Source organism: Pelodiscus sinensis, chromosome 1, assembly GCF_049634645.1.
Source record: "Pelodiscus sinensis isolate JC-2024 chromosome 1, ASM4963464v1, whole genome shotgun sequence".
In the NCBI taxonomy this organism is placed as follows: domain Eukaryota; kingdom Metazoa; phylum Chordata; order Testudines; family Trionychidae; genus Pelodiscus; species Pelodiscus sinensis.
Window position 1 is genome coordinate 143073518 of NC_134711.1, and position 12547 is coordinate 143086064.

At 48.3% G+C, this 12547-nt stretch overlaps 1 protein-coding gene across 4 annotated transcripts in view; it reads right to left on the reverse strand.

Annotated features, from left to right (window-relative positions):
- CFAP91 (cilia and flagella associated protein 91) overlaps positions 1 to 9433 on the reverse strand; it is a 69842-nt gene extending 60409 nt beyond the window's left edge. For 2 of the 4 annotated variants that reach the window (XM_075905497.1, XM_075905487.1), the window contains exons 1-3: positions 9279 to 9433; positions 8802 to 8878; positions 418 to 575 (exon numbers count right to left, since the gene is read on the reverse strand). In XM_075905497.1, coding sequence (XP_075761612.1) covers positions 418 to 575; positions 8802 to 8878; positions 9279 to 9390 — 347 coding nt within the window. In that variant the 5' untranslated portion in view covers positions 9391 to 9433. Of the gene's footprint in view, positions 1 to 417; positions 576 to 5958; positions 6828 to 8801; positions 8879 to 9278 lie in introns of those variants that run through there. The other 2 variants (XM_075905504.1, XM_075905510.1) reach the window with 2 other exon arrangements.
- Between the last annotated feature and the right edge of the window lie 3114 nt (positions 9434 to 12547).

The window sequence follows — 12547 nt, forward strand, 5'->3', positions numbered from 1 at the left end:
GTAAATCGGCAGAACAGAGGGCTTTTGCTGATAAGAGTTATTCTGCTCCCCAGAAGAATAACTCCTTTTTGCGCTACAGCTCTTGCGCAAAAAGGCAGGTGTGGACACTCCGGAGGGGTTTTTGCACAAGAAACCCCATCAGCAAAAGTACAGGTGCTTCTGTGAATGAAAATCAGAGCTTTCTTGTGCAAGAGTGTCCATGCAGTGTGGACGCTCTCTTGTGCAAAAGCACATCGCTTTTGCGATACGCTTTGAGGTCTGGACGCGCTTTTGCGCAAGAAGTTTTTGCAGAAGATCTCTTCCACAAAAGGCTTCTTGAGCAAAAACCCTGCAGGATAGATGAAGCCAGGTAGAATCCAAGTGCAATCATCTAGCCTGTATTTTTTTTAAAATATTGTCCAACAATACGCCACTTACCTAGAAAGCTGCTGCAGAGCCTCTAGACGCTGCTGGGCCCTGCCTCTCCATCTTCGGTCAATAAATGGGGGCACGGGGTATTTTTCTTCCAAACGCAGATTGTACCAGGGATAATGGATCAGGCTGCTAAACATAGTTTTAAAAATCGGCTCCTTTTTCTATTAATGTGTAGACAAGAGAAGTGGTGGTTATTTAGCAATTCCATGCAGCACTAAAGAGATCATATCTTCAGCTAGTGTTTTTGAGTGTGTATGTAAACAAGGCATGAAAAATATAGAGAGATTGAACAAGTTATGGTGAATAACAGAACTATAAACCTGGGTGATAGAGGTGACAGTATGTTCTAATTACATCAATCAGTAAGACAGTGCTTTCCAAAATGAGGTGCATAGAGGACTAAAGCATGGGGTATGCTGAGGCTAAGTATCAACCTATATAGCTGCAAATAAATCCTTGAAAATGCATCCCAAGTGTAACTGATGCATCTACATTTCTCTAAATTGGCAGAAAGTCTAAAGTGATAGCTTTAAGATAGGAAGTGCCTCATTTATTTCAATGGTTGTTAATTCAGAAGCCCAATCAATGTACTGTAAGACTAAGAATATGCCTACATTGCAGCTGGGAGGTGTGATTTCCAGTGCAGGTACAACAGACCCTGTCAGACTGGCAGCAGCTCAGGCTAGCTGCCAGCATCAAAGCCCACCAGAGTGCAGGAAGCTGAGCTCAGGTGACTAACCGGAGTCACTTCCTGTGCTGTAACACCCACACTGCTCTTTTCAGCATGCTAACTCAAGCAGAGATAGCACAAGTCTGTATACCCATGCTGGGAATCACACTTCTTACCCCCAGTACAGACATGCCCTAAATGTCAACATTGTGCTATTTCACTATTCATCAAAGTATGTAAGAAAGCAAAGGAAGATCTATGTACAGTAAAACTCCAATAGTTCGGCATCCAATTGTACAGCACTCCCGATAGTCTGGCATCAAAATGGCAAGAGATTAGTGAGTGAGCTGTGGCAAAAAACAAGTCACAAGGCAGCAGCGGCAGCAGCTGAACCGAGCGAAACCGGACGGGACTGAGTCAGTCTGCCACTGGCATTGTGAGATGCTGGACAGTGCTTGTGCTACAATAAAAAGGGTTAAAAACACTTTATATACAGTGTGTGTGTGTGTGTGTGTGTGTGTGTGTGTATGTGTATATATATATATATATATATATATATATATATATATATAAAAAATTTTATAGTACCTCCTGATAGTCTGGCATATTTGATAATCCGGCACCACCTAGGTCCCAGATTATTGGACATCTACTGTATATACCAGTGGTCTCCAACCTTTTTAAGCATGAGATCACTTTTTGAATTTAAGTGCAACCAAAGATCTACCTCAAACCCAAATACCCTTGCCCCGCCTCCTTTGTGCCCCTTTTCCAAGGCTTCACTCTTGCTCACTCCATCCTCCTTCCCTCCCCCATCTTCCCTCACTTTCACCAGGTTGGGGTAGAGGGTTGGAGTGCAGACTCTGGTCTTGGGTTAAGGGATCTGGAGTGTGAGAGGGGTTCTGAGCTGAGCTTGGGGCAGGCAATTGGGGTGCCAGAGAGAGTTCTAGGTGTAGGCTCTGGGAGTGTGTTTGGATGCAGGAGTGCCCAGGGCAAGGGCAGGTGCTTCGAGTGCAGGAGGGGGTTCATGACTGCAGTAGGATTTCAGGATGTGGGCTCCAACTGGGCACTACTTACCTCAGGTGGCTCCTGGGTGGTGGTGCAGTGGGGCTAAGGCAGGCTAACTGCTGCGCTGCCGTGGCCCTGCACCTCTCCCAAAAGCAGCCAGCAATCTCTATCCCAAGCCCTCTTGTGCTCCCTCCTTGGTCTGTGGAGATAGGCTACAGGGTGGGAAGGGGGACACTTTCTCCCTCCCCTGCACTGCACAGCAAACAGGAGGTTCCCGAGGGTGGGTGGAGGCAGCTCCACGGCAAAGGGCAGGAGATGCGCAGCAGTAGGGAGAGAGGCAGCTGAAGTGCCTGCACTTGATAGCCTCTTGGCCAAACCAGTCAGGATCACCTGTCAGAGGCTCCAAGATCTACCAGTAGATCCCGATCTACTGGTTGGTGATCACTGGTATATACTATGTACCTACTATGAAAAGCTATACCAGGGCTACTCAACTTTGGAAGCCCCGGGAGCCAGAATGATACTCACAGCACATGCCAAGGGCTGCAACTTAAGTGTGGTTGCATATACATGCAAATATATATGCAAACAGCTTCTTTCACACTGATGGGCATGAATACAAAGCACTTCCCACAATGCCCCAGCACTCCCTGCTCAGTGGGGGCTGGAAACGCCGACACCTTGTACCCGTCTGTTCCAGCCAGCCTGTACGCTTGTGTTTTTCAATGCCCTCCCCACCTGTGAGTGCCTTGCCATTGTGCAGCGTGTTCCCACTGGAGGTCATGTTCAAAGGATCCCACCCGTGGGCCATGTGTTGAGCCCTGTGAAAACCCAAATCCCCCCGCGGGGCTGCAAACAAACAGGGACCCCATGTTGAGTAGCCCTGATCTGTATCATCTACTCTAATATGATGGCTCACTATGACTAACCCTTTAACAACAGATAGTAAGGTTGAACAGGGGCACCCTTTGTTTCACTTTCCTGAAGAAGAATTCAAATTTCAAAGTTTGGGAAATGCAGTCATAAAGCTATCACAACCTGTTCCACCACTACCTCATCTCTTCCCATCCCCTTCCCCAAATGCCTGCATCCACACTCCACCCCCTACCTCCTGGAGCTTCCTGCTTGCTGCAAAACACCTGTTGGCACTGGGTGGGAGGTGCTGGGAGGAAGGGGCAGGAGATGATCATCAGCACACAAGAGGCACTGGGAGAGAAAGGGGAAACTTGGCTGCTGGTGGGTGCTGAGCATCGATTAATTTTTCTCCATCGGTACGCCCAGCTCAGAGCATCTATGGAGTCAGCAGCTATGATTACAGCCCCAGAATTTAAAACCAGCTTGTTGGACCTCCCTGGTCTGGCACCGTTGGTATCTGACTGGTCCCAGATGAAGGATTTTTCCGGACCAGGTAAGGTCTTTTCAGGCTCCCTGTTGCCAGTTCCTCCCTGCACCCATCCCTACCTGGTTTCCTGGCTCCTCACGCAGCCCAACTAAGCCACGTGCCGACTCCTGGCTCCCCCTTGTAGCCCAGCTGAGCTGCGCATTGGCTCCTGGCCCCCACCCACTTGCAATATGCAGGGACACTCTGATCCTGAAACATCCATGGTCATTCCAGACCATGGATGTTGCTGGATCAGAGAATCCCAGATTTTAGAGGTGCAACCTTAACTAGAGAGTAACTTATTCAGATGGTCAGAGTTGTGGATAAGCACACTTTAAATAAATCAAAAGGAAAAAACAGAATGGTGGAACATGTAATTTATTAACTGAACAGAAACTTGGACACAAAAGGGAGATTTTCAAATAAGCGATGGAATTTGGGCCTAAATTTGGCTCCTGGGGTTTCAGACACCATACATAGACTAGATATGTAGCAGTCAATGTACAAGGGCTCCCTTTCAAAAAGCTGGTGTTTTTGAGACTAACCAATATTTCATCATGGCATGTACACCTTTGAATTACAGAGACTGAGGCAACACTATAGACATTATACTAGCATATCTGTACCACTGCAGGTACACTGCTGTAAGGTCTCCCATGTAGCCACTCTATGCCAGCAGGGAGGGCTCTTCTACCAGGATTATTAACCCACCCTCAATGAAAGGCCACAGCTATGTTAGCACTTTTGTTGGTGAAACTTATGTTGGTCAGAGATGTGTGTTTCATATGTCTGAGGAACAAAAGTTTTGCCAAAAAAAGTTCTAGTATAGACATACCTGAATGAAAAACACATCCATTCATTTTGCCTGGTCTGAGGAGATATGCCATTGCACTGCTGCAGGTTCCTATGACACCTTGGGCAAATCACATTAATCTCGCTGGGCTTTCACCCCGCCCCCCACATCTGTAAAATGTGTATACTAATACTTTCCTGACTCTTTGGGGTTTTATTAGGATAAATAAGTTAAAGATTATGAGACACTCTGATACTACATTAAGGGAGGCACACACATACACACTAGATCAGGCATGTCAAACTTGAAGCCTACTGAGGGCCGCACAAACGAAAACTGATAGCTTTCAGGGCCACCTAGGGTTCCCAGATGGTTTGTTGAGCAAAAAACAACAACCAAAAAATGCATTTTAGGTGACAGGCAGAAAGCACTAATACCGGACACCTGGCAAGCCTAGGGCCACCAAAGAAAATATACTTAGTTATGTATTATTATAGATTATGTTTTAGGTATATTTTATAATATTACAATAATTTGATGTGTAAAATTATTTGCTCATATTAAATAATGTTTAAATTAATTTTACATAATATTTTATTTAAATATAAATTTCAGGTACTTTTACATTTTGTATGATACATAACTTGTTTTGTTGAAATAAAAACAAGTATGTACCATGGTTAATCAAATAGAACAGGCTTCTGTGAAAATTTCAGGTACTTTGTAAGTTTGAGATTTTGCATAAAGATATAATTATTCATGGAATTGCAAAAAATTTATATTTATTGATATAAAATTAATATACATTTTGTGATTTTATTTAGGAATAAATAAATAAAAACCAAAATATTAACAAAATAATCCCTTCCTCTCTCCTAGAGCCAGGCACTCCCATACCCCTGTTCTAACCCAATCTCCCTCTGCTCCCACAGAGCCAAGTCCCCCCCAACCTAATGCCTCCCTCCTCCCCCGGAGCTGGGTCCCGGAGTTGATGTTGCTGTCTGAGGTGCTGGGGTGGTGTGAGCACAGCAGCCAGCTGTGAGCGCCTGCTGGAGCACCCAGCCAGCTGTCAGCGCATGCACAGAGCGGCCCAGCTAGCCGTGAGCAGTTGCTGCAGCACAGAGCAGCCTGGCCAGCTGTAAGCAGGCACTCGGCCCGTGCTCCGAGTGGCCCGTGGGCCACACTTCATTCTTTTATAAAAATGTTCTGGCAGGCCACAAAAAATTTAGATCGGGCCGCATGAGGCCCTCCAAATGCCAGTTTGACATGCCCGCACTAGATCAACTGGAGTTAGCGTGAGTACAAATAGCATAACCATGGTAGCATATGCAGCAGTAGCACAAATTAGCTCTACTGAGTGCAAGCTCAGTCGAACTCTGTAGACACACACTCAGCATGGTTTAGTTGTGCTGCTGCCTGTGCTACTGTGCCTAAACTATTTACACTAGCACTCACTGAGCTACTGTAAGTACATGTAAGCAGGCAAGCTGAGAATCCCACCTCTAAAGTACATAGGCAAGGTGGGAATCCCATAGAGTTGCCAGCCCTCCAACAGGGGCAACATGTGGGGGAGCAGGAACTCAAGGGATTACGTGACCTCAAACACTGCAAGTAGGAAGGGCCAGCCAGCAGCAGAGTTCTAAGAAAGGGCCTGATGCCCACAACAGGCGTCTGGCTCTCACTCGCACTCACCGTCAGCAGTAGGAGGAAGAGGAGCAAGGCAGAGCTGCCCCGCACTCTCTGGCAGGAAGCGGAGTGATGCAGCAATCAGAGGAACAAAGCAGCTGGGATATGGGAGTTGGACCCCTGCTGCTGGCCTCCCCAGTCCCACTAGTTCCCCAGGAGGAGGCTTCAGTTGGGAGAAGAGGCAGGGAAGGGGAAGAGTTGGGGTGGGGAAAGAGGCAGGTTGAGCAAAGGCAGGGAGGGGCAGGACTGGGCTGGAGGGGTGTCACATGTCTGGTGGCCCCTGGGTGCCTCCGACCAGTCACCACTATTTCCAGGAATTAAAGGTTAACCTTTAAATTAAATATTATGTAGTGTGATGCAACCAAAACTGGCAACCTAGAATCCCACCACTAGCTACTACGGTAAACGTAGTCTTAGAGGACATTAAAAAACTTCAGAGAAACAGAGTTTAGGATAAGTGGGAGGGAGGAGACAGGAAACAGACTTTGAAATATAGGTTTTTATTGGCTTCATTGTTGGAATGCTAGAACGGAAGGTGTCAGCTTGCTTTATAGAAGGGCTGTGCGTCAGAGTTTAGAATGCCTCCTAGCCTACTCATTCAGGATTAGTCTGAATAAGACCAGGAGGACAAAACCAAAGCTTCTTGTTTATCAAAGTTTGAGTCACTGAAGATGCATCACATCCCCTTTTACTTTTGCATTTTGCCTAAATAGCTGACATGCAGCTAATCAAGATAAGTAAGGGCACTGTGTGAAACACTACAAGCCGTCCTTGCTATAAATCCAAGATATGTTTAAAAAAAAACTTGGACTTCTAGCGAAACAACTTAAAGCGGGGAATTCTTTTCCCTACAGCTGACTTCCATTTGCCCAAATTGGGTGTTTTTTTTTTTTTTTTTTTTTTTTTTGCATTACTTAAGATCGGGGAATGGGAGGACTTATCAGTTCCTACAAACATCAATGACTTTAGTGCCGGACAGATTTATACCGGGGTGACATAGCGGGGATGCCCTGTACTTACACTTCAAGAGCTCTGTTCAAAAAACAGCACAATAAACCAATTCTATTATGCCTGACTTTTCTTAAAGAGCCACAGACCAGCTGACATGAGAGCAGGGCTATTCAACTTTAGAGTCCTAGGGGCCAAAATGATACAGCACATGCCAAGGGCCGCAACTTGAGTGTGACTGCATGTACATGCAAATAGCTTCTTTCACACTGACAGGCATGAATACAAAGATTAAGGCAAGACTACACAACATGCAGGCTCCATTTAAGTCAGTTCTGCTGATATTAATAAAATGCAATGTTTACTTGATTTCTACCCATATGACACCACTTTTAATGAGCAATGACAGCCCAGGAATTTAACTACTAAATCACATATCAATAGAAGACTATTATATTGAGTATTTTTTTTGCTTTAGGCTCCCAACCGCAGGCTGCACGTTAAGCCCCGTGTAAATCCAAACCGCACCGCAGGCCACAAACAAATGGGCTGCAGGCCGAGTAACCCTGCATTAGAGGTATTCATGTTGTCCCATTTTCAAACACTGATATATGATTTAGGGGCTTAGGAATAGAACATAGTATTGTTTATTTCTAGACTACTGGCATGAAGTCAATAGGGTTGCCAGGTGTTCGGTTTTGAACTGGACAGTCCGATATTTGAGCTTTCTTTCTGGGAAACAAATTTGTATGTCCAGTATTTTCTAATTAAGTAAACTAGGGCAGAGCGAGTATTATTCTCCCACCATCCAGGGCTGATTCACAGCTTCCAAGGACAGCGCCGATTTCTACCTGCGCATGGACAGCCTGAGAGCGGAGGACAGCGCCAAGTGTTACTGCACCAGAGACACAGCGAGAGGAAGCTGGTCTGGGCTCAGACACAAACCTTGCAGGCAGTAGAGGCTTGGTGGCTGGTGAGGCCAGGCAGAAGCAGGTGCGTCCAACTCATTCTGTCCAGGGCTCAGCGGGGCTCTGACCAGCCGCTCCCCAGAGCCAGGCCCCCACCATGTCCCACTGAAGGGAGAAGCGGAGCCCGAGGGCAGGCCCCGGATGATGCTGAGCCTGGGGTACAGGTGAGTTAGCTTCCTGCCTTAGCTTCCTCTTGGGCACTCACACCCTGCCCCCCCTACCCCCCGTTCTCCTGCCAAAGGCTCCTGCCTCCAGCCCTCTGACCCCAAGGGCATGGAAAACGTATGGTGGAGGACTGGGGCTTTCTATGAGTGAACCCCCAAAACATGCTCCATAGGGCCACGGGATGATCTCAACAGATGTGAGGTCACCTCACTCCTCCCATCGGTGAGAGCATCCTGAGGATCCCACCGCCCAGGCACTGCACAGCCCATGGGGAGGGACCATCTGATGTTGCTCCCTAAGGCCAAGTGTAAAACACAGCGCATGAGTGTGTCTCTAATAATGGGGGGGGGGGGCCTGAGCAGGGAACCAAGCCTGGCCATTCAGGGTACCATTCAAGTGCATGTTCTGCCCCTGAGTGATCCTTCCTCACTCCCTTCTGCCCCATCTAAATCCTTGGGCAAAAAACTTCCCATATGATGTATATTTGGGGGGGGTCGACATATTTTTATCAAGCCTTTCTGGTATTTTTGTTGAAACCATCAGGCAACTCTAGAAGTCAACCCAATTAAATGGTGACCAGTATTAAACTACTCTTGTGTTGGGTATAAATTATTTCCTTTCTTTACAGGAAGTTCCTTGTGCAAGTTGTTTAAAGTTCAGATTGGTCTTGGGCAATCAAGTTTTTACGGATTTCTTCATATTCTTTTACTATAGGGATGAATGTGGGGGAAACAATTCCTGACGATGCCTCAGTCTGAAACAACCTACCGTCCTGTCATAGGTGAGATGAGCCTGGACCTTTGCCTGGGCATGGTCCTTTTCGCTGGACAACACGTACAAGGGATCTGAAATGACAGCAACCCCCCGGGACTCGTCTCAGAGCCAAACAAAACGAAGGGAGCCAGGCTGCTCCTGCAGAGCGGGCGGTGCACAGGCGGGACCAGACAGACAGACAAAGGCGCGATTCTGCGCAGGCGCGGCGGCGGGGAGCGAGCGGCGCAGCATGGCCCAGGGGCGCTCAGCGGCGGCACCACCACGGCCGTGCCCGGCAGCAGCCACGAGCCGCGCGCGGGACCCCCCGCGAGCCCGGCCTATCAGAGGCTGCGGCCGCGGCCCCGCCCCCGCCCCAGCGCGAGGAGGCGGGGCCTCCTCATCCCCCCCCTCCCCCGTGCGGGCCCAGCCGGGCGGGGCTTCGCTCGCTCTCTGGGCCAACGCGGCTCCCCGGCCCGGGCCGCTCGGCGCTACCGTAGAGGAAGTCGAAGGCTCTGTTGGGGGCCATGTCCGAGCGGTACCGGCACCCGGGGCTCGGGCCCCCGCCGCCCGCCGGGCGCTGCACCGTCACCGCGTAGCTGCTCATCCCGGGCGCGGGGTGCCGTCCCCATGGCAACGGCGCCGCTGGGGCGGGGCCAGGCGGCAAGGGGCGGGGCTCGCGGGGGGGGGGCAGTCGAGGAGCAAATCGCTCGCGAGTCTCCTCCCTCCCGCGCTTTCCCCGCTGAGCCCCGCCCCTCCCCCCCAGGGATTGGGAGCGCCTGCCGCCTCTAGGGTCCTGCTGCTGTGGGCCAGGGGCAGCTCTGGGACATGGCTCCGTGCTGAGCCCCGTCTCCCTGAGTGGCAGGGTTCCAAGAGCATCCCCAGGCTCCTGTTGGCTGTGTCCTCATTAGAGACTGACTGCAGGGCTACGTCTACACTGGCAGCTTGTTCTTCCCCAAACACTTGCTGCCTGTCTACACTGCACCAGCGTTCTTCCAGAAGTAAATTTACAGTACAGCAGGGCTTCTTCCAGAAGAATTATTCCTCTCCCCACGAGGAATAAGCCCTCTTCCACAAGAGCTCTTCCACAAGAGGCCAGTGTAGACAGGCAACATGAATTTCTTGTGCAAGAAGCCCCAATGGTTAAAATGGCCATCGGAGCTTTCTTGTGGAAGAGAGCATCTACACTGCCATGGATGCTCTTAGGCAAAAGCACATCTCTTGTGCAAAAGCACATGCCAGTGTAGAGGCTCTCTTGTGGAAGAGTTTTTGCACAAGGACTCTTCCAAAGAGTTCTTCCAGAAGAAGCTGCCAGTGTAGACGTAGCCCGTGAGTATTGATGAATAGGGTTGCAAAGTGTGTTATCTTCAAATCATGGAGACTCAGCCCCTGCCTACTCCCAACGATTGGTTTGTTACCCTTCCCTTTGTAACTCTTCCTGGTTACTTCAAGGAAGTTTTTTGAAGCTCATCGGTTCATCTCCTTCAGAGAGATTGTGACCCGGATTGCTCCTGATACCATCCGCATGTTTGGTTAGTCTCTAAGGTGCTGCAGGACTATTTGTTGTTTTTTAAGTTTTATCTGTTCATCTGTCACTGCACAGATCTAGTTTAAAGACTTCAGAGGGGGAGCCGAGTTAGTCTGTAACAGGAAAAACTTAAACAACAAATAGTCTAGCAACACCTTAAAGACTAACAAAACACCTGGATGGTATCATGAGCTATCGTGGCCACAACCCACTTCTTCAGATGACAGGACACGAAAGCTCATGATACCATTGATATATTTTGTTAGTCTTTAAGGTGCCACTAGTCTTTAAGGTGCCAGGGTTTCCCAGCCTATGGGTAAGGACCCAAATATGGGTCACCATTACATTTCAAAAGGGTTGCCAGTGGTCTCCTCAGGTGGATCTTAAGGAGCCATTCACACATTTTTTTTGAATTGCCTTGGGTCACCAAGTCTTCCTGAATTGTCAGAATGGGTCCCCATCTGGAAAAGGTTGGGAACTGCTGCACTAGACTATTTGTTGTTTTTTACTTTTTTCCTAATTTAAAGAGCCTTTCACCCATACAGCTGGGCCTGATAGTGCTGCCTGTTATTAAGGTTGTACAACACTTCCTATTGTAAAATCCTTTTTTCAGTTGCTTGTAATTTTGCCAAACTTTAACCATTTGGAGTGAAATTTTATATGGACTCCATCCTGATTTAATCATTTCTCGGAATGAGTTTCAATGAGGATGGAAAGGCAACAGCACTTCTGGCATTTCCTAGCCTATGGGTGGGTGCCTGACTTTGCAACCTCAGTAGCAGTGGCGGATATAGGGCAGGGCGAGCAGGGCAGCCGCCCTGGGCCCTGTGCTTCAATAAGCCCCGCGCATGCGCCGTGTCAAAGGGGGGGCCTCGCGAAATTGTGCTGCCCTGGGCCCCGCAAAATCCTCATCTGCCCCTGCTCAGTAGTGTTTTCTTAACATCATTACTTACTATTAACAATATTTATACACATGTATTTCATAGTACCTAGATGGACCAGGACTCATTGTTCAGTGCCTAGCACAGAGTAAAAAGACAGTGGCAGCCAGTGTTCCCTCTAATTTTTATGTACATGTGCAGAATGAATTTTGTTATGTACACCAATATGGAGATGCTGTATGATACATCACATTCAGAATAGTGCACATAACAAAATACACTCTACACATGGATGGTGTGCAGAGGGGGTGGGGAGAGGGGTTTAGCATGTGAGAGGAAGCTCAGGACTGGGGTCAAGGTTTAGATTGTGGGGGATGAGGTCTCTGCCTAAGGGAATGGCTGCTGGGGTGGAACCAGGAATGAGGCATTCAGGGTGCAGGAGGGGGGCTCAAGGCTGGGGCAGAGGGTTTGGGTGCAGGGAGTGAGGACTCTGGATGGGAGTATAGATTCTGGAGTGGGGTTGGGGATGAGGGATTTGGGGTACAGGCTGCTTTGGGGAGACAGGACTATCCCTAATCCTCTCTCACTGCAGCAGCACAGGACCAGGGGGTGAGGCACCTCTCCATAGTCATAGCAGCTCCATCAGGGCTGTATTAGGGGGAAGGGCACCTGTCACCCAGTTGGGTTAAATCCGGGGCAGGTCCATGCTGAGTCTGGCAGGGAGAGCGCCCCTTCCTGCCACAGCAGGTCTGCGGCTTGGGGAGAAGTATCACTTCCTGTTGCAGCCATGATCCCCTGCATGAGGATTAATAGGCAGCAGCACAGCTACTCACCTTGGAGTGAAATTAGGTCTCTGCCCCAAAGAGCTCACATTCAAGTATAAAATGAGACTACAGATGGATACAGATAGGGGATTATCGTACGGAGGTGGTGGAATCTCCATCCCTAGAGGTGTTTAAGTCCTAGCTTGAAAAAGCCCTGGATGGGATAATTTAGTTGGGGTTGGTCCTGCTTTGGGCAGGGGGCTGGACTCGATGATCTCCTGAGGTCTCTTGCAGCCCTAGGAGTCTATGAGTCTATAAGTACAATATTAGCATGAAAGGAAGAGGTATCCATGCAGCAGCAGCATAACATTTTTTGTGATTAATTGTATAGTATTTACAGTACTATACAAACGTTAATTATTATTGTACTAGAACAGTAGTTCTCAATCTTTTTTATACCAGGGACCGGCAAACCCATTCACAAAACTTTTGGCAGACCAGCAACATTTTATTGGCATATTTGTATATTCATATGTATAATGAATATGCAAATAAATTGTTTCCAAATTGCCAACATATGTACCATAGCCC